We start from the raw sequence: 27,287 nt of genomic DNA on the forward strand, positions 1-27,287 counted from the left end.
GCCTAAACTGCAGCTGGAGTTAATGAGACCCTCGTCATCTTTGACCGGTACAATGATGATCCCACTGCTAAGGATCATGAGAGGAGAAGGCGAGGAGGAATTGGTGCAATTGATTATAAGCTGACAGTCAACACACCCCTTCCTTGTCGAGAAGCTGTGATAACATCTAATAACATCTTATTTGTGAACCACACAGACTGTATTGTGAAGCATGAGGAGACTGACATCACCCTCATTAGCTACATGCTGCAAGCAGCTGAAGCAGGGGCTCCGACAATACGTATCCTAAGTGATGACACTGACGTATTCGTTCTGTTGGTGTACTGGGCATGGAAGGCCAATGATCAATCAACAGTGCAGATGGAGAAGTGGAATGGCACCATCCTGGATATAAATGCCACCATCAGAGGATTGGGTGACAGATGTCAAGGTCTCCCGGGGATGCATGCGCTGTCGGGATGTGACACTGCCTCCTATCCCTGTGGGAAGGGCAAGACATCTGCGCTGAAAGTACTCCTAGGAAAAAACATTCCTGGTCTCAATACAGTGCTTGGGGAACCTGATGCCACTCATAGTGACCTTAAAGAAACTGGGACCGAGTTCTTTATTGCACTTTATGGGCAGAAGAAGGCCAAGTCGATGAATAACACTCGCTACCAGATCTAGTCGCAGCAAAAAGTCTCCCAAACTGAAGAAGCTTCCTCCAACTGATGCTAACCTGATGCTGCACATACTGCGTGCTCATCTTCAGGTCATGTTGTGGAAGGCTGCAGGTCAGAGAGAGCCTCCTGCAGAGGCCAGAGACATCAGTAAGTTTGGGTGGGAGGTTGCTAAAGAAGGGGCTGTCATGCCCGCTCTTGCCATCCAGGCAGTGGCTCCAATAAATCAGCTTGATGTCACCAGCTGTAGCTGCAGCACATTGAAGGCCTGCAGAAAAGGAAACTGCAGCTGCCATGCTGCAAGTAACAGTTGCACTGACTACTGCAAGTGTGAAGGGGGTGAGGTCTGCTGCTGCAACCCATTCACAATACATGTACATACCCAAAAAGACCAAGAAGATGAGACTGAAGGGAATGAGGAAACAAATGATGAAGATGGTGACGGCTATTGAGTGGGATTGTGTGGTTCTTGTTGTAAATATGTGTGTGTGTGTGTGTGTACTACATATAGTTATTTTACAGCGTGTGTGTGTGTGCATGCTGTTTGCAGTTCTTGTATATAGTTATTGTGTGTGTCCTGTAAGCATGCTGTGTAATATATAGTTCTTTCTTTTGCTGTATAATAGGTCTTGTATATAGTTATTGTGTGTTTGTCTGTGCATGCTGTATAAAGTTCTGTCTTTTGCTGTAGATAATTATTTTTGGTTTGTGTGTATGTGCATGCTGTATATAGTTATTTTGCATCTATGTATGAGATTTTATGAGATATGGCCTCATTTGCATATTTAAACATTAAAATACCAAAAACATGCAATGCATTTTTTTCTCATCTTAACATAAGTAATCAACTAAGAAAGTTTCATGGTGATATCTATTATTTAATTTTTTTACTCTATTCACCTGTGGTGTCTCGCCTTAATTTGCTTATTATGCTAATTATGCAAATTGCCAAAAGTGCAACTTTTAGCAACCAAGTTAAATTCCATCCATTTGGCCTATAGATGACATTCCTGCAATAAAACTTTAGGGTACTCAACATTTATGGGTTCAAGAAATTACGACTAGACTATTACAGAAGAGGGACTAGCCAAAGAGGGGGGCTGGCAGCCAGAAGTGAAGCCCATTACTACACTGGAGGAGGAGATCCTGGCCACCATGGGTCCGGTTCACACCCAAGGTAAGTTCAGTTCAACGCTAGCTTCTAGCGTTAGTTAGCCAACTAGCTTAGCATTCGCAGACTGAAATAGGATAAAGAAAGGTTTTAATTTATTAAGGAATATTCTAAGTATGGAGTGAACAATATTGTGAATAAATCTGAACAATGAAATTAAATAATTTGTACAATTATTTAACTTTGATTGAGTTAAACTTATTAATTTTTATATTGTTTAATTAAATATTTTAAATCAAACTGCAATGTTTTACTTTTAATTATGGTGTTGAATATGAAAGAGTCATGGGTGGAAAAGTGACCCATCCATAAGCCCAATTACCCCTTGCATCCCCTGTATTAAAAACTCCTCCTCAATCTGCTGCAGCTCTTCTCCACGAGGAATTATCTTGTCGAATAATGTGAAAATTGGTTATTTCTGGCAGTTCTGCCATTCTGGGCACCATCATGTATGCCATCATGCCTGATCTTCAACCATGTCCTCAGGGTCCGGGAGATTAGCCATCCTGCGTACGGCAGGATGCTTTGTTATGCACAGGCATAACAAAGCAGTGGCCTTCACAAACATCACTCCTCTCACAGGGGAACAAGACCCCCCCCCCCCCCATATCATGGCCTTTCCATCTACAACAACACAAATTAACCAGCAGTGCACCAATTAACCATTTATTTTGTATTGCTATCGTGGTAACCAAAGTTTCAGGGCTTACAATGCTTTACTTATTTTATTTTTTTGGTGTGATGTTTTAGTCCATATTAATATTAATTCATTTTAAACTAATACACTTGCTACATTGCTTTTGAAGTATATAGTGTACCACTATATGCTCTTAGGGGTTACTCCATACTCCTTTTCTGCGCTATTGATGGTTGTTTCATTAGGTAGGTTTTCAGGGGATATCCCGAGTCCCCAAAAAGCCATTCACTTCCCCTGCCCTCACTCAGGTATGCATTGATATCACTGTAAATGCACACATTGCATATATTAAATACTATTTGAGTGAAGCGTATAATAAAGTAGGCAAAATAATTATTGATTTTAGTGTCTTTGAAGGACCCACCTGGTGTTGAATATGAAAGAGTCGTGGGTGGAAAAGTGACCCACCCATAAGCCCAATTACCCCTTGCATCCCCTGTATTAAAAACTCCTCCTCAATCTGCTGCAGCTCTTCTCCACAAGGAAACGGAATATAGTTAAGCGCAAGATTGCAGATGGCATTGGTGACCTCCATGAGGTTGCGCAAAATACATGGCTGTGAAACCGAAGACAGGCTTGCAACCTCAGTCTGGAAGTCACCCTTGGCAAAAATACACAGAGCATTTGAGGAGATCAAAAATACACAGAGCATTTGAGGAGGTCAAAAATACACAGAGCATTTGAGGAGGTCAAAAATACACAGAGCATTTGAGGAGGTCAAAAATACACAGAGCATTTGAGGAGGTCAAAATACAGAAACATGCAAAAACAGATAACACCGTTATAATACATTTTCATAAATCATGTTTTTTTTTATCGTGCATTACAGGTAATATAAATTTAAGTGCAGTTGGGTTGCTTTGATAAGTTATAACAACTCAAAAGAATAAAGCTTACTTACAAAATGGAACTTTATTGAAAATGTGTTTTTGTTTATGTTAAAAGTATTTTTTGGGGCCAAAGCAGATAACTCCAACAGCCACATTTCATGCTTCAGAGATAAACAAAAGCATGTAATGGCTTTAGTGCAATTTTCTTAAACTTAAAACAAGTAAATAAAGTGCAGAAAGTTGCATCATAGTATCAAAGTATTCCGATTATTGTTTTACGGCGTTCAGTTTAACTCAGTAACTCAAATTTACAGTTTAACTCAAATTTGTATTCCCTGCAAGTCAATATCAGTTTTCAGTATTTTAGTCTGTCGCAATCACTCCTGATCACTGCATTCCTTTAGGTCCGGTCTGCCAACGGACATCCTCATAGAGGTTGCAGACTGTCTGTCTGATTAACCCGGTTCACCTAGTAGTTTAACTGGCGTGGTATCCATGCAAGACAACTTTTACTGTTCTGGAATATAACACTCGGTTTATCATCGCTAACTCCTCCGCAGACAGTGAAGACGTGCAACATTTTTCTGCGTCGATGAGATTACAAGCAATGTAGGGAGCTTTTCTCTCAACGCTATAGCGCTGCTTTCATAACGTAACGGGAATATGTTTCAGCCTTTCTCTTCTGCTTACGCCTGCATGGAGATAACATTAACATTACATTCCTTTTTTTTCTTTCATTTGCCGAAACACCTCTCAGATGGCGCGTCTTTCTTCGAACAGCCGTGTCACCTGACCTGAATACTGCATGCTGATTCGCCGGCAAGGACGTCTGACGGTTTCTGCTGTGAAACGCAAACTTCCAATGCCTGACAATGTACATTAACGGCTTTTGTGACAAAATGTATTTAAGGTTCAGAATGTCCTATGTATGAAGAATAACGCACGGCAGTCAGTTTTTTATTATTTTTTAAAAAAGGCGTTTATCGTTTTTTGCAAATGAACTCATTTGCTACCTGCACAACCACTGGCGAGGCTCCATGTCTCTTTGCAGGCCACTCCAGAGCAGGGTGTCATTTTTCGACCAAATTCAAAATGAAATGTCTTGGCAGGTGATAAAATGAAATTAAAATATGGTCAGGAAAATTTAACACACACATTTAACACATCATTATGCGGTCTCAGTAGCCTTTCAGCCATCACATTCTGTTGTGATGTTCCTTGTCTTCATGTGATACAGACCCACTGGCTGAAACAGTGGACACTGTGGAAACTGCACACTGGCTTCCTATCTTAGGAAGGCATTTAGTGTTTGCACTTGCAGCAGATGTGCAAGTATAGGGCAGTCGGCCTTAGATATGGCCTTTTGAAATGATTCAACTTTGACCCATTGGTTGTGCTAGAGACTTGGGCCGGTTGGTTCCTCATCCTAGATTTAGCTGTTTGGGACCGTTTGGCACTAGAATAGAAGTGTAGGCTGCATGAGGTAAGAGTTTTGAAGATCTCAGTGATCGGTTTGCTTTGCATAGCAGCAGGGCAGGGATGGTATGAGTGATGCAAACACATAATGACTTTTAACTTAACAAAGGCTTTTCTTTTAGAAAATTCAGAGACGATCTGCAATTTTAATGGATTGGTTTTATGCATATGTTTGTATTTGGTTGAGAACCATCTGATTTGCCCGTCTGAATCTGAACCATCTTATAGGACTTAATATAGTTCAGAATAGGGATGTCCCGATACCACTTTTTGACTGATACTTTGTTTTACTCTTGAACAAATACTTATAATAAAATATATGAAAGCACTTTGCTCATGATTTCCGATTAGCCTCCTGGTTGGAAACATAAGATTGAAGAGTAAAACAAATATCGAAAGTGACAAGTTGAATACATTTGAGATAATATATAGAATAGCTGAGGTGTTACAGCCTCAAGCCATATAAACGGGGGTCCCCACACACAAATGCCCGATATATAATGAATCATATTTCCAATTGTTTAATCATTTTAATCGATTGGGCACCCGCAACGTCCGAAATGGTTAGCTTTTGTGATCGCAACAAGCAAAGCTGTTATCGACTCTTTTCCAAGCTGGAGCGTGTGACGTGAACACTCCGCGTGATCGCTCTCGACAACAGCCGAGGAGAGCCTTATTTTTTAAGGATGAAATGCTGCTACACTGCTGACATGACTGTTCAACAGGCAGCTCCCATGCGCTAGCTCTCATGCGCACGCTGCGCGGATCAGATCATATTTTTACATATCCGATATCTGGATATATCGGATCTGGACATCCCTATTTCAGAACCATCTGGTTTTTCCTGTCTGGAGTGGAGACAGAAGAAAGATGCCACACACATTCTCTTCGATGTCAATTTCAATGAAAGGAGGTACGACAAAACCTTCTTAGCAGAGAGTAGACTCTTTGCTTGAAGGACATTCAATGAGAGAGAGTGCAAAGAGCACCTAGAACATGGTTCAGAAGGCGTATCCTCATATCAAGCTTATTATTACCAAGTTGCCAAAAAAATTGTGTATCATTTATTTAGTTTTTCCTTCTGGCTGCAGATTTACTGCTGTTGGATCTTCCAACCTCTGCTACCGCTAACTGTGTGCTTAATCTGTTCTGTGAGGGTGTGTCTGTGTGTGTCTATATCTGTGTGTATGTGTATGTGTGCGTGCGTGTTTCTGTGTGTGTGTGTGTGTGCGTGGTCTGTGTGTGTGTGTGTTTCTGTCTGTGTGTGTGTGTTTCTGTCTGTGTGTTTCTGTGTGTGTGTGTGTGTTTCTGCGTGTGTGTGTGTTTCTGTGTGTGTGTGTTTCTGTGTGTGTGCGTGTGTTGTGTGTGTGTGCATGCGCGTCCAACATGGCGTCCATGCTGAGATGGGAGTAGTGAGAATTCCACCAAACTCCTCTAAATTCAGCCCGCACACCTGTCCTAATTGCCGCCGTTAATGCAAACGATGCACATTGCTTCAGAAATATCTTGTACTTATCTTTGGCTGCCTGGGCCACGTGCATAGGGTTGTCATTAGGGGTCTCTGGATAGTTGGCTTTACAAAAGCAAGGGTTTTTGGCAAAACAACTTGCCAAATACTGCTCAACATCCTCCATTATTGGAAGCAGCCACATTTGGAGTAAAGGTGTTGTGTGTATCCATTATCTGCTGTTTGAACCGTCATCAGACCCACATTGCTAGATCATGCCTGAGCAATGTTTTGTATCTGTAACGTTTATGTCCTTATGTACATTTATTATGAATTGCGGACAGAAATAAATAAGTTAAAATGTGTATGTTTCTGTGTGTGTGTGTGTGTGTGTGTGTGTGTGTGTGTGTGAGTGTGTGTGTGTAACTCACCGTCCTCCTGGCACTCCTCTGGTGGTTTGGCTTTCTTGGCCAGACGAGGGTCGAGCCACGATGTGGTTTTGGTGTTGTGGCTGAAAGGGAGAGAGGAGGAGAAAGAAAGGGAGGAGAGAGGGAAGGAGGGGGAGAGAGGGAGAGAGGAGGAGGAAGAAAGGGAGGAGAGAGAGAGAGGAGGGGGGAGAGAGGGAGAGGGGAGGAGAAAGAAAGGGAGGATAGAGAGAGGATGGGGGAGAGAGGGAGAGGAGGGGGGAGAGAGTGAGAAGGATATAGAGGGAGAGAAGTATGTCTATTGTGTAGTGTACTGTGCGTGTATACATGTTGTGTTGGGTGTGTGCATGTGTGTTGTCTGTGTCTATTGTGTTGTGTACTGTGTGTGTGTATACATGTTGTGTTGTGGGTGTCTTGTGTGGGGTACTGTGTGTGTTTGCATGTTGTGTTGTGTTTATCCATTTTGTGTACTGTGTTCTCTCTCTCTGTCTCTCTCTCTCTGTCTCTCTCTCTCTCTCTCTCTCTCTCTCTCTCCAGTAGTCTCTTACTCAATGAAGTAGACCTCTCCCTTCTCGGTGTAGGCCATCTCCCAGTTGTCAGGCAGTGGCCCCAGGTCCTCATCCTCTGTGTCAGGGGCCTTTATGGGGGTCTTTGGGGGTGATTTGGGGGCCTCTCCCCCCTCGGCAGTGGGCTCCACAGAGGAGGGCCCCTGGCTGGGGGACTCCTCTGGACCCTCTCCAGAGGCATCTGTGCTCTTGTCTTCAAGCTCACTGGACTCTGGAGACGTGCACACATGGAGACATAAACGCATGTTCAGCGGTGAACTGTTCAGACCCAGGGTCAACAAAAACCAGTACCAAGAGGGGGGAAAAGACACTCCCAACAATAACAACCAGTACCGAGAGGGGGGAAAAGACACTCCCAACAATAACAACCAGTACCGAGAGGGGTGAAGAGACACTCCCAACAACAAAAACCAGTACCGAGAGGGGTGAAGAGACACTCCCAACAATAACAACCAGTACCGAGAGGGGTGAAGAGACACTCCCAACAATAACAACCAGTACCGAGAGGGGTGAAGAGACACTCCCAACAATAACAACCAGTACCGAGAGGGGTGAAGAGACACTCCCAACAATAACAACCAGTACCGAGAGGGGTGAAGAGACACTCCCAACAATAACAACCAGTACCGAGAGGGGTGAAGAGACACTCCCAACAACAAAAACCAGTACCGAGAGGGGTGAAGAGACACTCCCAACAATAACAACCAGTACCGAGAGGGGTGAAGAGACACTCCCAACAATAACAACCAGTACCAAGAGGGGTGAAGAGACACTCCCAACAATAACAACCAGTACCAAGAGGGGACAGAAGATCAAATAAATACGGTGAATGGAAATTGACGCTACAAAAATGTCAACGTTTGCCAAAACAGGAAAGCTAGAGAGGACGAAATAAGAAGGAATAATACAAATAAGATAATTAGTAATGTATTGAATAAATATGCAATACATATGAGACAGAGACAGAGAGAAAGAGAGAGAAAACAGCAAATGGTAGTACAGAGTGAGCTAAAGCTTGACAAAGACAGCAATAATGAAAGAGAATCTGAAGTATGTGTGAGAGGTTGATGGAGGATGATTTCTGGGATTCCTGCAAGTGTGTGAGCGCACCCTATGTTGCAGCTTTAAAGGTGTTAAAAAGATTCACCCCTTAGTAGTGACGTAATGTCACACAAAGACTATTCTGAATGAACTCATTATGGGGGAGGGGGGGGTTATATTTACCATGGCAATTGTTTGACTGGTTGATTTACGACTGAGCATCATGTGAAAGAGAAAATAAACGAAAACAAGAGAAGTCCAGTTTCTGTCTTTCTTTATATACCAATATGTCAAGGCACTCTCAGTATCCCCAGAGGTAGTAATGAACCCTCCAAACTCCTGCGTGGGATTTCAATGGTGCTGAGAACGAGCAGAGACAGAACCATTCTACGTAAACCTAATTAACTTACTCTATACAACAACAGAGTTCTATGAATTTCGTGTATTTTATTGTTCCATTTAGTACCATTTTTATGTAGCAGTTTAGCAACCACTTTTGACTCTAGCAACTTGACACACATGTGATGAAGGAGCAGGGAGGCCTCCCCCAGGGTGAGGCTGCACAAAGCGGGGATGGCGCACTCACTGGCCACCACATTGACTATCTTGTTGGAGGAAAACATTGGGATTGGACTAGAGGCGGTCTCGGGCTGGGGTTGACTACGGCTCGGTTCACGCAGGGTTGGATGTGGCTAAGGTCTCACCGGGCGTGATGACCACCCCGTTGCCGTTGACCACGGGGCTGTCGTCGTCCTCCTCCTCAGGGGGCTCCAGGCTGCTGCGCTGCTCCATGTTGCTGACCGACTGGTTCCTCTTCCTCTTGCCCTGGGCGCTGGGCCGGGCTCCGGGCAGCAGCGCCTCGCTCACATTCAGGGCCGGGGCCGAGGGGGACGGTTCCGCAGGCGGCTTGGGGGTCCCGTAGAAGTTATCTGTGGAACGGCCTGGTATTAATTATTATTATTACTTATTGGGAACTTAGTATTACATAGCAGTACATTAAAGTAACAGGTTAGTAAGTATGTAGTAGTAATGGACAGACACATGCAATGTGAGGGTTTGGACAAATGAAGTATTGATTGGCATGTCTTCAAGATGTGGACACAGTGTATGGACATATTCAGGAGATATTGTATACATTCATACATATGTTCAGTTTGGGTGAGACAGAGGCTAAATCTTTCAAACCAACTCCTGCAGAACACTACTCCCTAAGCAGCGAGTACTTAGGGAGTAGTAATAGTAGTAGTAAAAGTAATAGTAGTAATAGAAGTAGAAGTAGAAGTTATTAATAGTAGTTGTAGTAGTAATAGTAGTGGTAACAACTACAACAAAAACAACTTAATGTGGCTAAATTGCCTTAGAGAAATTCAGATTGAGGTGGAATTCATACCATCATGAGGACATGCCAGGATGAGAATAGCATGTCTAAAGGAATTTGAGAAATATTTAAAAGAAAATCTAAAGGAGTCGATCTAGGCGAAAACGAGAGCTTAATGGGGCTTGATGACATTAATTCTAAATGTGAAAATTGACCTTCAAACAGTCATTAGAGAAATATGAGGAGATGCTAAGATGTTAATTTCAAGTCAAAATACAGTAATTAAAGAAAGAAATTAGGTAATTTTTTTAAATGAATTGAACCGAATGGGTATAATGTTTGATGTAAAGCTTGATGTGACTTAATGTAGCTTAATGTAGTTTAATGTGGCTGAATGCCCTTAAGCTGATCAAAGAAAGCTGAAAATAATCTCAAGGACACCTCAAGGTATGCCTTTACATCCTCCAAAAGAAAAACAGAAACTGTGATTTATAAACTATAAACTATTCATACATCAAAGATGTATCAACTATGACAGGCTAAGGACCAATCCCAATTCACCCCTTGGCCCTAACCCATAGCCCTCCCCCTCGCCGTTGCACATCCACACGCAGGAGTATGGCTGTCCCTATAGTCTAATCATCGAGGGCGCGGGCTAAGGGGAAGGGCTAACTAGCCCTTGAAAGTATGATTTTCGAGCAGCGCACTCAAAAGCGATGGTTTTGAGAAATCTCCCACAATGCCTCGCGAAAAAATAGAAAATTGGTTGCTCAGATAGTCGCTTAAAATGCATCAACACATGCCTTCGGCCCCAATAAACACCCCTCCACTGCGTCTTTGTCTCTGGTGATTGTTCCTGCAGTCTCTGTGCAACAACAGCTGTTGTCTCTACTAGGTCACTGTGGTACAACAAATGCATTGAGCATACCCATATTTGCACAAATAGCGCAAATGGTATGAATTTCATCCTGATCTGACTATCTTTGAGGTAATTTAGCCACATGAAGCTCAAAGCACGAGAATCAAAAATATATCAGGTTTTTTTTCCAACTAACCACTCGGTGAGTTGCACATTTCTGAAAACTACATATATTTGGCCTTAAGGATATCCCCAACTGTGTCACAACTCGTCAGTCCAATGGAGAGCCGAAAGCGGTGTGGTTGTTTACACTTTTCCAAACTGAAAGCAGAAAGCCTGAAATGCTCTGTCTGGAAGGTGTGTGTGGAGCTCTGTCTGGAAGGTGTGCGTGGAGCTCTGTCTGGAAGGTGTGTGTGGAGCTCTGTCTGGAAGGTGTGTGTGGTCACAAAGTTGACACTCGACTAGACCAGTCTGGTCTAGTGTAGTCTGGCCTGTGGGGTTGCAGGGACCAACCTTCATATGTTCCGCTCTCGAGCAAGGCACCACTCTGCTCCAATTCCATAAAGCGCTCCACACTCACGAAGTTGTAGTCCACCCCAGGCACCTCTCCCTCTTTGGGCGTCCTGGTGGTACCTGCATGGAGGAAACACAGACACACAGCTCATTCAGCCGACGCCTAAACCCAAAGACACCTTTCAGACAGATGCACGAATGAGCAGGCAGGGGTTAGGGAATCATTGGGTTTGGAAACTAGTCCGGCACTGCCGAGGGTCAAAACACCCTTACACAAGACTAGACTATCCTTCCCCCTACAGACCTCATCTCTGAAAGAAAAAAGACCGCCATGCAATTCAATTATTTTTTTAATTCATTTCAAGTAAGTTCATCTTTTGAAATGAATGAATGGTATGTGAAAAAGAACAGGCAAATTTCGTGACAAAGCAGCGAAAAATGTGGTAAGAGGAAATTTGTTAGGTGGCAACCAAATGAGCCCTGTTAGATTATACCTGTTTTTTAGTTACTTTCAACCAGAATCTTCCAAAGCTTAGAAAGGAGGAGCCTCACTAAGGCTGGTAGGAGCGTCACTCTGATTGGCTGGTAGGAGCATCACTCTGATTGGCTGGTAGGAGTGTCACTCTGATTGGCTGGTAGGAGCGTCACTCTGATTTGCTGGAGTATTTTGGACAACGTAAGCATATTTTGGAGATTTTGAATTCTGCCTTTTGTTACAGTCTTGTCTCGTCGGTTAACATGTATACAGGTTCTTTGCGAGTGTGCGGAATAAGGGGGCAATATCTGAGGAGGGGGTCCGTGGAAGACCTCGTGCTCAGTACGGCCAGTAAATAGGTGTGGCATAGAGTTTCCAGTTTAGGGAGGAGGGAACTCCGCTGATTCGGTTAAGTGCATGGTTCCGTTTGCACAGCTTCTGTGTTGCTGTTTTTACCGTTGATTGTTTGACTGAAACTTTTTGCGTGATTGCGCTCTGTTTCTTGGAAACAATACTGCGTTGCATATGTAGCGCTTTGTTAAGGGGGTTGTGCATTGCCTTTGTGTGATGCATTAGTTAACTCTCTGCAGTGCTTTGTTTGTGCGCCAGTTAAGCTTTGACCATAGCTTGATCACTGTTCACTTCGCCCGTGGTATGAACGCCACTTCCTTAAGCTTTGCTTAAATCCATAGCTAGGGCTACTTCTAAAATCACTCAAGATTTTCCGTGTGTAGCGCTAGCGCACACTTAAAGAGACTGCTGGTTTGTTTCAGTGTTAAACTTGTTTATTTTATAACAACCAAGAAAAGTCACGTATGGCGACTGTCAAAGCTTTTATCGATAATCCTGGTGCGGCGCTACTTAACCAATTAACTAAAGACCAAAAAGCGAAATTGGCCACTCATTATAGCATTACTCTCACCTATGATTCGAGGCGGAGAAAGTATACAGCAATGAGTGCCTCAACGGCTGGTCTGGTCAAGAAAGGAATTATTCTTGAACCAGGTAATCCACCTGAGGATCCGCATGACGAGTCGGATGATGCAGCGGATAAACCAGCTTTGATTTATACTTAAAGAAGGAGGAGGGAGAGAGTGGTTGAACAGGTGTTGAACTTTGAACCAATGATTTATAAAGTTGGCCTTGGGCCAAAAGGAGGTTTTGTAAATGGTCATGTCACCCATTCGAGTGAGGGCAAGACCACCATGACCCCCAGTGGGTGGGTCCCCAAGCCAGCGGGCAGAACCTTCAGGGACACAATCCTCCCACCCCCACCAGGACCACCACGGGACCAGGACCACCACGGGACCAGGACCACCACGGGACCAGGACCACCACGGGACCAGGACCACGGGACCAGGACCACCACGGGACCAGGACCACCATGGGACAAGGACCACCACGGGACCAGGACCACCACGGGACCAGGACCACCATGGGACCAGGACCACCACGGGACCAGGACCACCACGGGACCAGGACCACCACGGGACAAGGACCACCACGGGACCAGGACCACCACGGGACCAGGACCACCATGGGACCAGGACCACCACGGGACCAGGACCAAAATGGGACCAGGACCAGGTGGTCTGCTTAGATCTCTTTTGTTATTATGTAATATTTTATTTGCATGGGTGGGTGCTGATACCTTTCTTAGATTGCTTGTCAATTTTTGCCGTTTCGAGAATACATGAAACCTGCATTTGGAGATGGCTCTGTGTATTCATCAATGACCATAGGCCCTCAGTTACAATCAGAACTGTAAGTAGCACGATGGAGACTACTAAACCTGGCAAACTTAGTCGAAATGATGCCCCAGACAGAAGGGCAGTAGTGTGTTTCGTTTTAGGGGTTATACAAGGAAAGGCTTAGCCTACGTTGTTTAGTTGTTCATAAGGTAGGACAGTGGTGCTGCAACCTGGGGGGCGCAGAGAGCCCGGGGGTTGGTGAGGCCTCTGACGGCTAGAGGCAGATTGACATCCGAGCAGTGCCTCAATTTCAGAATGTAGCAAATGCAACGACAGTGCGCCCGTGCCTGACTTTATAACAGCTCATACGAGCTTCAAAGAACTATTTTAGATTTCACGGGCCCTGCGATAGCAAATAGCCTTCAATTGACCTGTCGCTAAGTCACGCCCCCCGTCGTTACCATGACGAACTCGGTCAAACAAACCAGACTCGATAACAAAAACATCTATCCCAAGCACATCGTTTGAACATGCTTATTTCTTTTTACATAAACAACATAATCCACATTTAAATTGTTATATTATGCCTCCTCCCTGTTATTTTCAATGGAGTTGTCCGAGCTGATGTCAGAGTATAGTTGAGGCAGGAATGTCATTAGCTCATCTGCGTTCTAAGGGCGGAGCTTAGCGACAGCTCAGTCCCATCAATTTGCAAGTGCATTATTGCCATGAGCTTGTTCGCTTCTAAGGTTAACATGAGATAAGTTGTGGATGAAAACTTTTGGAAACTATGGCTGACAAATGCAAAAATGACACTGACATCTAGGGTGAAAAAAAAAATAGGACCTACCACGAGAGCTACATTATGATGGGGTTTACAGAGGGAACAGACGGCCGTCCAGAGTGATATGCGGCGAGAGGCTAGCTAACGACAACATGAAACCAACAAACTGAAGCGGCACCAAGTGACAAACAAAGCATCCTGAAACGGTTGGGAAGGATCAGGGTTTTCTTCTACAGAGAACAGCTTCTCAAGGCGAACAAGCGAATGGATATCAGAGCTGAGTTTAATAGGGCTGGCAGTGATATACAGAAGGCTGCAGAGGCTTATTTTGAGTGTTCGCTTTTAAGAGCAAAAGCAAAAAAAACACAACATTGGCGAGCAGCTCATCAAACCAGCTTGCAATACAAAAGTTGAGAAACTGTGTGCCCCACAGGTGGCGGAGAAACTAAAAACTGCCACTCTTGAACAACACAGTGAAAGACCGAATTGATAAGATGGCAGCTGGAACAAAAGCTTGGAAAGGGGCCGTTGGCCATACAGCTTGATGAAACTAAAACTGTAGCAGACGAGGCTGTGCTCGTCGTTTATGTACAATATATAGAAGGTGACGATCTGAAGCAGGACATTCTTATGTCTGTCAACCTTACCACTACTACCAGCGGTGAAGATATTTTAACTGCAGTGGATTCTTACTTCTCGTCCAAAAAGCTTTCCTATGAGAATGTAGTTGCATGTTGTTCAGATGGAGCTGCCTCGATGATGGGTAAAAACAAGGGATTTAAAAGTTGCTTGAAGGAGAAGGCCCCACACTGCATGATATTTCACTGTATGAGACATCGCCAGGCACTGGCCAGCAAAAAACTGTCTGACAACCTGACTTGTCGCCATCAAAACAAAAGCGTGCAACAGACTGGAGGTGCACAACGACTTTAGACTGTCAGACTTTAGACTGTAGGCTGTCACTCATATTACACCTGACATTCCAGCCCTGGCTGTGGGTATGCAAGCCCAAGGTTCACATTAATGAATGTAGGACTATTAATAACATGCACTGTTAGCTACGTAAATAACGCATTTATTAAATAGAGGCACAAAAAATAGAAATGATTTTTTTTATGATTTTCTTTTAATAGCTTCTGGGGAAAAGGGGAAGGGTGGGGGGAGGGGGGGAATGTAAAATGAATTGAACTGAAGAATCTGAAACGTCAAATGTATTGCCCTCCACTGTGTGTGTGTGTGTGTGTGTGTGTGTGTGTGTGTGTGTGTGTGTGTGTGTGTGTGTGTGTGTGTGTGTGTGTGTGTGTGTGTGCGTGTGTGTCTTTAAGAGAATAGAGTGGCAAAGTCACGCCCCTTCCGGTAGAGCCCATGGGACCTATGAGATTGAAAAATATGAATGGGTTTCAATTGTTAGAAAGTAATTATCTTCTGGTCCCAGTCTTTATATGCTCCGGAATACACATGTTGTTTGTGGATTTAAATGATAATTTTTCATGCAAAGAAAACTAAACATTTTTGTGAAGAAGTTTGATAATGTTGTAGACATGTTCAATGACAATGTTGATAACGTTGTAGACCTGCTAGAAGCCAACCAGGCACCGATTCTATTCAGTCCCATGGAGAGGCACATTTTTAATATTGTGTTTGTTCATGTGTGTGTGTGTGTGTGTGTGTGTGTGTGTGTGTGTGTGTGTGTGTATTTAATTTTAATTTGATATAAATGCAGCCAGTGGAGAATGAGAGCAGGAAGGATATGAGTTATAAATAACTTACAGATGTGTTGATTACCGTAATGAAGATAGGGGCTGGTCAAGGAGGGAGGGAGACAGAGAGAGCGGGACAGAGGATATGCAAATGTTGGATTTATGTTATGATCTTGCAGTGTTGTACACATAAACACACAAACACAAACACAAACACATGCACAGGCACAAACACACACATACACTGCTGCTGGCAGCATGTTAAGATGATTATTCTTACTCTTCCACTTTTAAACTCTGTTCAAATTCGAGTTCAGGTGTTCAACCTTTCCATACCTCTGAAACTGTGAAGCTTTGTTAAAAGTATTCTCAGTAATTTTAAACCACAGCACTCACCGTATTTTCTGCAGGAAATGCATTTCTCTAATTCTTAAGGCAAGAGGCACTCAAGATGGGCCGTCTGCTGACCTTGAACATCCAAAGAATTTGACTTCAACAAATATTTATATTCAACAAAGTTGCCCTCACACCTTTGCCCCTGGTTGTTTCCCTTGGCCCCCAGCTACGACTTCAAACACTGCTGATACCTGTGGTCGCCATGCAGTGACAGATGGTGTATCTTTCATTCATGTTACTCTCTAACCTCAAGGCTGTCAGATCGGAGAATCATCCAAGGCACATTTCTAGGAACACATCTAGGAAGTCATCTTGGAATACATCTAGGACCACATCTAGGAACACTAGGAACACATCTAATAACACATCTAGGAACATATCAAGGTTTTACCTGCTGCTGACATCATAACCTAATGAAAACCAACTGCTTGAAACTCCACAACCCACCACGAGCCAGCGCATGGGGAATTATCCTCACCCTCATGTGGGTTTAGTGTATCTTAGGGTTTAATAGTTATGTCTTTTGGACAGTATGAGGACATTTGAATAGTTATTAGTTATGACCCATACTTGATCATTAATAGTTATATATTATGTGTAATTTGGGATGGAAAATCTGGTTGTTTAGTTTCGTCTCCCCTGTTGGTTGGTTCTAGGTACATTAAAGGGTAATTACGGTGTAAAATGGATTTGGGATATGATTGGTATGATAACGAGTTGAAACGTTTGTTTTGGAGCACAAAAAACGCATATAGACGCTTACGCATACCCGATCTGATTGGATGACGGATCCGTCGCTGCCTGAAAAGTTGAACATTATTCAACTTTCTTGACGGAGCCGACGGATCAACGGAACGGATGGATCCACAATGCATTGCGGCTCCGCCCCATTCAAAGTCAATGGGATCCGTCCGCTGACGGATGCAGTGGGCAAGCATTGTCTACATAAGTTCCAACAAGGACGATCAAATAGCGAATACCCTCTGACGAGGACCTGTATCTCTCATAAAGAATATTCTCAGGCAATGCTTAGGGATCGGTCCCGAAAGAGCCTCTGTCGGAGAGACCCCTGTACGATACGGCAGAAGAGGGGCGATGAAGCTGCGCGTCGCTTTAAGTAGCCGATCTCCCGATAGACTTGGCTGAAAACCTGCTCCCGACCAGGTTTGGTTGACAGCAGGGTGTGATTTGCCGGTGGGGATGGTGGGGATTATCCCCCCCTCTGGTTTACACGTCCTACCCTCTGCTGAATTATTTTTATCCTCGGTGGGGATAAAAATGATCCCCCCCACCCAAAGTATTTTCACCATTACATCGTAATAATTAACAACCAAAATACACAGGGTCCGTCTTCATTTTGAAAACATTTTAAAATGTTTCTCAAAATTATCCCCCCCCTCTGGTTTTTTCACAAATCGCACCCTGGTTGACAGCATAAGTCACCACAGTGATACAGCGACGCTAAAAGACATCGACTATCGTGTCCCAGCTAACCCAGGCTTTGAGCGCAACATACCTCGCTAACCCACTAATCGAGGTTCATAGTACAGGCCACAGGTGCGATTGTCAAAAATATTTATTTATTTAGACAGGTAAAAAGGTAAAACGTAGGAGTCAAAAGGGAAACGCACAAAAGATCCATGCAAAGTCCCAAAATGAAAAAATCCAAAAACAGAAAATCACTAGTCAGAGAAACCAAAGTCAATGTCACTGGCAGAGCAGAAACAGGCAGAGTAGAAAGAGGCAGAGCAGAAACAGGCAGAGTGTCTCACCAAACTTTCTGGTATGATCTGACAAAGGACTAACAGGTGGGCAGAACTTAAATAGCAGAGGGAAAACAAATCATTGGCAGAGAGAAAACAAGGGACAGGGGAAACTCAATGAGGACAGTGAGCAGGCTAATGGTCAGGTGTGGCAGACAGAGGCAGGGAGTGGCACAAGGAAGGTGAGGGCGGTGTTCAGGACAAAAACATTAAATACCACAAAGGACCAGCAGGGCGGACAGAGCCAATACGGGATACTAACAATGGTAAAGCTGACTATATCGAGGGGAAGTCTCAAAGGAACAACATCATTATTGATGGCATTCCGGAGTCTAAACGTGAGCTGGGAGGAAACAGGGAACAAGGTCCGCCGGACTCTAGCTGGAAAGTCGGAAATGGACGAGGAACGGATCGAGGTAGAGCGAGCCCACTGGATGGGTGATCCGGCAACAGAAGGAGATCGACACAGACCGATCGTCGTCAAGTTTTTAAGATTGAAGGACAAGGAGGCTGTTATTGCAAGAGCAAACAAGCTAAGAGGCACGAACATCTGCCTTAACGAAGACTACTCTGAAGCCGTGAGGCTGAAGCGAAAGGAACTCATCCCAATCATGAAAGCTGAAAGATATTGATAACTTGTTAACGACCGACAAAATTCATATTCTAGCCATCTCTGAAACTCATCTAGATAATACATTTGATGATGTTACAGTGGAGATACAAGGATACAGCATTTATAGAAAGGACAGGGACATATATGGGGGAGGGGTTGCAATGTACATTCAGAGCCACATCCCAGTTCAGCTCAGAAGGGATCTAATGTCATGTGATGGTGAAATGCTATGGTTACAGGTTCACCTACCCCACCTAAAACCTATACTGCTGGGATGCTGCTATAGGCCACCAAGCTCTAGCAGTCAGTATCTTGATAATCTGTGTGAAATGTTTGAAAGACCATGCGATGAAGACAGAGAAATCTATGTACTGGGAGACCTAAACATACATTTTTTTGCATCAAGCTGTCCTTAGTATTACCAGTGTCTGCAATCTGGTTCAGGTAATTAACCAACCAACCAGGGTGGTCTCTAACAAGACATGAAATGTATCATCTACATGCATTGATCACATTTACACCAATGCTGCTGAACTCTGCTCTGATTAAAATTAACGACGTCCCTTCGTCCCGGGGATTTAATTAATTGTAATCGGGAGGATTTTTATTCTCTCTCGGGTCGACCTCGGGACAAAGAGAATTTTGTGGGCACTGACATCATTTTTCTGTTTAAGTTTTCAACACTTTCTGCGAACCAGAACGTGTTTGCGGTCGGTGGAAAAGACTTATGTGAAAAGGTAAATGGAAAAAGGACTGAGCTTCGTTCAATTGGCTGGCTTGCTCGCATTTGTGTTGTTTAGTGAGACACAGGGGGTAAAATTCCACGTTCGTCATGGCGCAGGCTTTCTTGGTTCACTGGAGAAGGCGGAGCTGTGCACGAGTATAGACCTCTTATATATAATATAAGAATAATTTGCATACTCCTGAATGTTTTTATGAATGAAGACACCCGCATGCAAGAATGAGTTCACGTCTGAGTGTAGGCTACAAGCACGATTAACTATTTACAAGTGCAAAAAAGCAACTTATTCTTTATTTTGCTGACCACTTGTTTTTTATCCCGACAAAACCCTCGTAAGGACAGTTCCTCTGCGTCTCTCTCGTAGATCGCACCATCTGTCAACGTCTTTGTTTAATGCGACTGCATCACCTTCTCTTACATGATCAGCAGCTTTTTCAACAGATTTCTTTCTCTCCAGTTAGAACTGCTCATGATGATATGCTGCCCCCCCCCCCCCCCCCCCCAGCTCAATCAGGCAATTTACCTCGGGCAGTGTAAACGCGCGGACCGTGCGGTGAAAAAGGACGGCATATTTAGCAGTCTTGCACTGCTCGAGCAGTTCAAGCTAAGACAAGACGAGGATCACTGCGGTGGCGCTCTACTCTCGACCAGAGACGATGTTGCGCTGTCTGAGCCTAAAGAGCGGCAATCTGAGTGCACCCAGCCCCAGCACATAGCCCACCCAGTACAATATGAAAGTGCTGGCGACCCACCTTGTCCCACAGAGCCTGAGGTAAGCCAGTAACGTTAACTACAGAATCACCACCACCATTCTCGGCAACGATACAATGTGCGCGAGTCTCGGGGCAGAAAGCTTTTAGTGGCTAACGATGCCAGTTTAAGACACAGTTTAGGTGTATAATTACCTTGTTTCTATAGTATAATTTAATTATACTGGTTATCCAGCATCAACAACACAGGTAGACTGTCAAAGTTTACGTTAGCAGCGCTACTACCAATTGCTTTAATTGGCAGTCCGTTAGCTTTAGAGATAGCCAGCTCTAAATCTATGTGTATTATCGATACTTAAACTTGCTGGTACAACTTTGCTGGATAGTAATTATTTTATTATTATTATTATATTTTATTATTATAAAATATTATAACGAGAGTGGAGACCCACTCACTCAGCACAGACGGATTCTGCACCGGTTTTGCGCACCACGAAACAATGTTTGTAAAAATGAAACCCATGTCAGTGTAATGTTAGACGTTGGAAGATTTGTATTTATTTTCTTTAAGGGTTTAGTTGGCTGTTGTGTTTTTGACATCAACATGCATTTGTTTCTTCTTTATTAATCAACATCAACATTTCTTATTTTCTATAAAATCAAGGAAGCTCCTATGAGGCAAAAAGGAAAAGAAAGTTCCTTCCTGAGTGGAGTGAGAATACTCTTTCATTGATTGGGATGCAGAGGCGGAACTGATGTACTGCAAGATCTGTCGGAGCTGTCCAACCCAGGCCAGGGGGAACAGCCTGTTCAATGGCGTTACAGGAGAAAAAGATCTGTCGGAGCTGTCCAACCCAGGCCAGGGGGAACAGCCTGTTCAATGGCGTTACAGGAGAAAAAGATCTGTCGGAGCTGTCCAACCCAGGCCAGGGGGAACAGCCTGTTCAATGGCGTTAAAGGAGAAAAATATCTGTCTGAGCTGTCCAACCCAGGCCAGGGGGAACAGCCTGTTCAATGGCGTTACAGGAGAAAAAGATCTGTCGGAACTGTCCAACCCAGGCCAGGGGGAACAGCCTGTTCAATGGCGTTACAGGAGAAAAAGATCTGTCTGAGCTGTCCAACCCAGGCCAGGGGGAACAGCCTGTTCAATGGCGTTACAGGAGAAAAAGATCTGTCGGAGCTGTCCAACCCAGGCCAGGGGGAACAGCCTGTTCAATGGCGTTACAGGAGAAAAAGATCTGTCTGAGCTGTCCAACCCAGGCCAGGGGGAACAGCCTGTTCAATGGCGTTACAGGAGAAAAAGATCTGTCGGAGCTGTCCAACCCAGGCCAGGGGGAACAGCCTGTTCAATGGCGTTACAGGAGAAAAAGATCTGTCTGAGCTGTCCAACCCAGGCCAGGGGGAACAGCCTGTATAATGGCGTTACAGGAGAGAAAGTCAGAGTGAAGACGATTCAGGAGCATGTAGCCACAGTGCTCCACAAATCGGCAGCAGAAGCCTTGCAAGCTAGAGAATATCCAGTGGGGGAGGGGGGGGATAGTGTCAGCCTTTGACAGGATGGATGCAGCTGTGCAGGACAAGATGGTTAAACTATTCAACATCACCTACTTCATTGCAAAAGAAGAGCAGCCATTCACCCTATTCCCCAAGCTGATGACGCTTCACAAAATCAATGGCCTCGACCTTGGCTCAACCTACCAGAACAATGTGGCGTAAAGCACCTTTGTTGAAGACATAGCCTCATGCTTCACTGAGGACCTCAAGGAGGAGTTGCAAGCAGCCAGGTTCTTCTCTGTCATGTCTGACTCCTCAGTTGACTGTTTGTTGAAGGGCCAGGAGGTGATCTACTGCACCTACCTCGTGGATGGCAAACCAGTGAACCGGTTTATCCAGATTTTGACCCTGGATCACGCCCATAGCCAGGGCATTTTGGATGCCATTCTGAAAGGGCTGAAAGTGGTAGGTAGTTGTGTTTACTTTTGAATGTATGAATGAAAAAATGCATGCTTTTATTGTATTCATATTATAACCTAATGTGATGATGCTAAGTCTTTTTAAAATTCCAACTTTATCTCCAAGGTGGGGGTTCAAGAGGAGGACCTGAAGCAGCGTCTTGTGGGCTTTGGATGTGATGGCGCTTCCGTAATGCTGGGAGTGAACAACGGAGTCGCAGCCAGACTAAAGCAATTACAATTACAATTACAATTACAATTCCCCTCCCTAGTGCCCGTCCCTAGTGGCGATATGGTGCGTCGCTCATCGGATGGAGCTGACTGCGCTCGACTGTTTGAAAGAACGTTGTTGTTGTTGCTTCCCAAGCTGAAGGAGTTGAAGGAGCTCCTACCTATCATCCACAAACATTACGCAGTCTCTTCTAAGGCGTCACGGGAGCTGGAAGAGATCCGCGATGGAGGTCTCTACTCTCAGGCCGGGGAACACTGAAGGTATTCATAAAATAAAGATCTGTTTGTTATATTTTATTTTGACAGTGTATTTAATAAGAGACAGTGCACATTAATGAACATTACTGTAAAATGTGTAAATATGACGGTTCAGACAGCCAGGGAACCCTAACCCTAACCCTAACCCTAATATCAATGTTGATGATAATGATGAATTAAAACCAAAATGAAACTGATTGTCTTATCTCTGCTGTCTGATTGCAGGTACCCGCTGGCTACCACACACATTGCATGCCCTGGAGGTCCTCATGAGGAACTACAAGCCTCTACTTGTACACTTCGAGAACCACGCCAGTGATCCCCATGACGGGGAAGCAAGTGCAGCCATGAAGGGGAGGGCAAAGCTTATACTGAAGTCTCTGAAGCCGTACAGCACACTCCTCTTCATCCGGCTCATGCTGGATATCCTTCAAGAACTGAAGCACCTCAGCCTCTTGTTCCAGAAAGACGGCCTCACACTCCAGATGGTCTCGGATGGGCTGCAGACCACATGCATGTTTTTTGGAGCTATGCAGGTGAGGAACAATGTTCCCTTATTTAACATTATTGCATAATAAATGTAGGCTGTAACAGCTCAATGTCAGAGTTGTATGATTTATTTGTGGTTTTTGGTGATGAAATTATTAAAAATGTTTGTTCATTTTAATGCAGACAAACCCAGGCCCAAGGCTGCAGCGGGTCCTGACTAAAGGTGGGACTGGAGCCAACTGGCAAGGTGTTGAGATCAGCAGGACCAGCGCCGACGATGACAACTTCAACAACCTCAAGCTTCGCCTCACCAGCAGCTTCTGTGAGTTTGAGCCACGCAAGGACTTTGAATCTGAGGATGCAGCAAGGCGAGAGTGGCTTGCCCTCAAGATCCTGGTTGCTTGTCACTACAGGCATCTCGATTCCCAGGTGAGTGATCGTCCAGGGGTTTCCTCCACATTGACAGCAACATTGTACATATAAGCACATTTCCTACAAGTTGATTGCAGCACAGTGTGCTTCGGTCCACAAAGAATCCCAGTATAAAAACATGCCGGATGAACAGACTTTCAATCCATTCTCTCAGGTGCTGTGGCAGCGGTTGAACCTGGGTGCCATCGGAAGAGCCGGCCAGTTCCAGCACATGCAGGTGGTAGCAGAGATCAGCCTTGTCCTCCCCATGAGCAGCTCCTGCTGCGAGCGTGGTTTCTCGTGCATGAAACGGGTGAAGTCGGACTGGGGGTCTCGCCTAGCAAATGACACACTGACCAGCCTCATGCTAATCGCAATGCATGGCCCTCCTCTGGACGAGTACAACTCAATAAAGGCGCTCACTAAATGGTGGAGTACTGGCAGAAGGTCACGTAGACCACAGTTCTGCGACTGAGGGTGTTGCTTGTCATCTTGAAATAAATATATTATTTCATCAACATAATGTATTGTGTTTTTATTATATTATCAGTAAGTAACAACTCAAAATGTAAAAAAGATTTATTGGAAAATTCGGGACGATTCGGGACGGTTCAAAATGTTTTTCGGGACGTTTCCGGGACGGTGATGAAAAAAAGATAGTTTTAACCCCTGTCTGCTTGAAAGCAGACAGGGGTGTTACATTGGTGTTAGCGATCGTAATTTAATGGGCATGTGTAGGAAGGCTAAAGTTCCAAAGGCTGGGCCAAAAATTGTATATAAAAGATCGTACAGGGGTTTCTGTTGTGACCCATATGTGGATGATGTTAGAAAGATTTGTTGGTCTGATGACAGTAAACAGAGAGACCCAGATACTGCGCTTAATGTTTTCACTAAAGTTCACTAAAGTTGGTTCCAGTTATGGATAAACATGCACCTGTCAGGAGGCTGACTGTTAGGGCTATGTCTGACTGTTAGGGTTGATGATGAATTAAAAGAATGCATGGCTCAGAGAGGTGAGGCAAAAGAAGTGGCAAAAAGGTCAGGCTGCACATCTGATTGGCAAGTATATTGTAAACTGAGGAACTATGCCACTAAATTGAACAAAAAGAAGAAATTGTATTATGAATCAAGGATAAACGACATAAAACATGATGGAAAGAAGCTATGGAGAACCCGAAATGACCTCATGGGCAGAAAGAGCAGCCCGACTCCATCTTTCATTGAAGAGGAAGGGTCTTTCACAGCTAAACCTGTAGATACTGCCAATTATTTTAACGATTATTTTACTAGCAAAGTCTGTAAACTCAGGCAGGAAATGCCAACACCACACGATGAGTTATTGTATTCATGTATACAAGACAAAATAAAGTATGCCAAGAACTGCTCTTTTGAATTCTGAAAAGTGACTATAGAAGAAGGGAAACAACTATTATTGTCTATCAATAATGAGAAACTACCAGGTATTGATATCCTGGATTGGAAGCTTTTGAGGATCGTAGCGGATCACTGCTACTGCTACTCCCATATGCTACATCTTTAATCTTAGCCTTGACAGTAATATGTGCCCTCAAAACTGGAAAGAGGCTCAGGTAATCCCTCTACCTAAAAATACTTGCGCTGCCATTACTGGCTCAAACAGCCGACAGCTGTTTGAGCCAGCCAATCAGCTTGTTACCTGTTATAAGCAAACTGTTGGAAAAAATTGTATTTAATCAGATACAATGCTACTTCTCACTGAACAACTTGACAAGCAACTACCAGCATGCTTACAGGGAAGGACATTCAACCTCCACAGCGCTCACGCAAATGACAGATGATTGGTTAAAAGATATTGATCAACAGAATATTTTAGGAGCAGTCCTATTAGACTTTAGTGCTGACTTTGATGTCATGGATCATAGCTTACTATTGAAGAAACTTAAGTGTTATGGCTTCACTCCATCTGCCGTAGCATGGATCGAAAGTTACCTAACCAATAGGACACAGAAGGTTTTCTTTAATGGAAGCCTCTCAAATGCAAGACATATAAAGTGTGAGATTCCAGAGGGCTCTTCACTAGGACCACTGCTCTTCTCGATTTTTACAAATTATCTCCCACTTGTTTGTAAAAAAGCCTGTGTGTCTATGTATGCAGATGATTCAACACTCTATATGTCTGCACAAACAGCTGAGGAAATCACCTCAGCCCTCAACAAAGAGTTGCAGATAGTAATTCAAATGGATCTCTGATAACAAACTTGTCCTGAACATATCTAAAACCAAGAGCATTGTATTTGGAAAAAAACTCATTAAGTTCTAAGCCCCAGCTGAATCTGGTACTAAACAACGTTGCTGTTGAGCAAGTACAGGCAACAAAGCTTCTGGGGGTAACCTTCGACTGTAAATTATCATGGTCAAGACATATAGATTTACTGGTGCAAAAGATGGGGAGGAACATCTCTGTAGTTAAAAGATGCTCTTCTTTTTTAACACCTTATCTGACCAAACAGGTCCTACGGACCCTGGTTCTGTCCCACCTAGATTATTGCTCGGTGGTCTGGTCAGGTACCACAAAAATGAATCTAGGGAAGCTTCAACGGGTACAAGACAGAGCAGCTAGGCTTGCCCTTAAATGCACACGAGAGCCAACATAAATAACATGCATGACCAACTCTCCTGGCTGATGTGAGGTTGAAATCCATCACTTCTCTCTTTCATAAAAAACATCCATACATTAAATAACCCAGACTGTTTGTTTAGGCAGCTCACACTTAGCTCCAATGTGCACACATACCCCAACAGACATGCCACCAGTGGTAGCTACTCAATTCCAACAATCACACAAACTCAAAACAACGCACAGTACTATGTAGAGCCATGGTTTATTGGAACTCCCTTCAAGATCATATTTCAAAAATCCAGAACAAAGCTAGCTTAAAAAAACAAGTGAAGCGACACCTCATGGCTGTTTGCACTGAATCCTAGTATGTATTACTAAATGTTACCTTTATTTCTTTTATCTGTTGTTTTGTATGTTGATTTCTTGTATTGTTATATTTTATGTGGGGACCCAAGGAAGAGTAGCTTATGTCTTCTGCATCAGCTAATGGGGATCCAAATAAAATCCATAAATCCATGTTAAATTAGGACAAGTCACAACGTTTTTTTTAGAAAACAACATTTGACAACTTCCAGTGGTTCAGGTATGGAGTGGCTGATTTGATACACTTTCATACACTTTCCTTATTCAATAATATTACAAATAGGCATAAAACAAGTATACACAACTTAGGAAAATATTATATATAATACCTATATTTCAACTCACTGAGCACACTGATATGTGCAATTATTTGCAATGGGCTATGGTTTTAGACCTCTGTAGGAGGAGACAATAAATGAAAATATAGCAGAAGAATACTAATCATATAAAATAAACATGATAACAATAGTTTGGCTTGCTTTGCAACCACACTAATAAATTGTTGTCAGTCTAGAGAGGTGATAATAATGAACACAGATTATTTTATCTCTTCTCAGTCACTCACTCTTCTTCAATCAACTTCTTACTGATAACTTTTGCTAACTTAGAAGCTGTTCACTAAAACTCAGTAACGAAAGACCAAAGTTAGCATTGTATTTTTTGTGAAACTGATAAATCCAGGGCATTTATTCTACATCTAATTAAAACGTGTATTTAGATGAAGCCGAGCAGCGGTCCCTGAGCAGCAGTAAGCAGAGTGCATCTAGTTCGACCCTACGGTTAGGGGTGGTCCCAGGCCCACATCCCATGCACCGAAGATCCAACAATCTATAAGTCAATAAAGGCCAGGGCCACATATCCCATGGCACTGTGGACATGTTGTTTAGGGACGTTTTGGGACCGCTCAGGTAGTTATTCAGGTCCAGAGGAAACATTCAGTGAAGATCAGCCCCCTGGATCTTCCGCCATTAGGGAGGGATGCGATGGCGCACACATCCACGTGGCTGTGGGTACTCTTGTGTCTGTGTGCTGCTGCTCATTCTGGTAGTAATTCTGGAGAGTGGATCGCTCTCATGCATGGCACCATGGCCAGTGCCGGTCAGACTGG

General features: G+C 43.8%; 1 protein-coding gene across 3 annotated transcripts in view; it reads right to left on the reverse strand.

Annotated features, from left to right (window-relative positions):
- Positions 1–27,287, reverse strand: part of magi2b (membrane associated guanylate kinase, WW and PDZ domain containing 2b) — a 131,160-nt gene that overhangs the window by 69,685 nt on the left and 34,188 nt on the right. For 2 of the 3 annotated variants that reach the window (XM_079743396.1, XM_079743398.1), the window contains exons 3-6: positions 11,003–11,122; positions 9,017–9,253; positions 7,254–7,482; positions 6,712–6,791 (exon numbers count right to left, since the gene is read on the reverse strand). In XM_079743396.1, the coding sequence (XP_079599522.1) occupies positions 6,712–6,791; positions 7,254–7,482; positions 9,017–9,253; positions 11,003–11,122 (666 nt within the window). The remainder of the gene's footprint in view (positions 1–6,711; positions 6,792–7,253; positions 7,483–9,016; positions 9,254–11,002; positions 11,123–27,287) is intronic. The other variant, XM_079743397.1, reaches the window with a different exon arrangement.

This window comes from Pollachius pollachius, assembly GCF_949987615.1.
Source record: "Pollachius pollachius genome assembly, chromosome: 9".
NCBI lineage: Eukaryota > Metazoa > Chordata > Actinopteri > Gadiformes > Gadidae > Pollachius > Pollachius pollachius.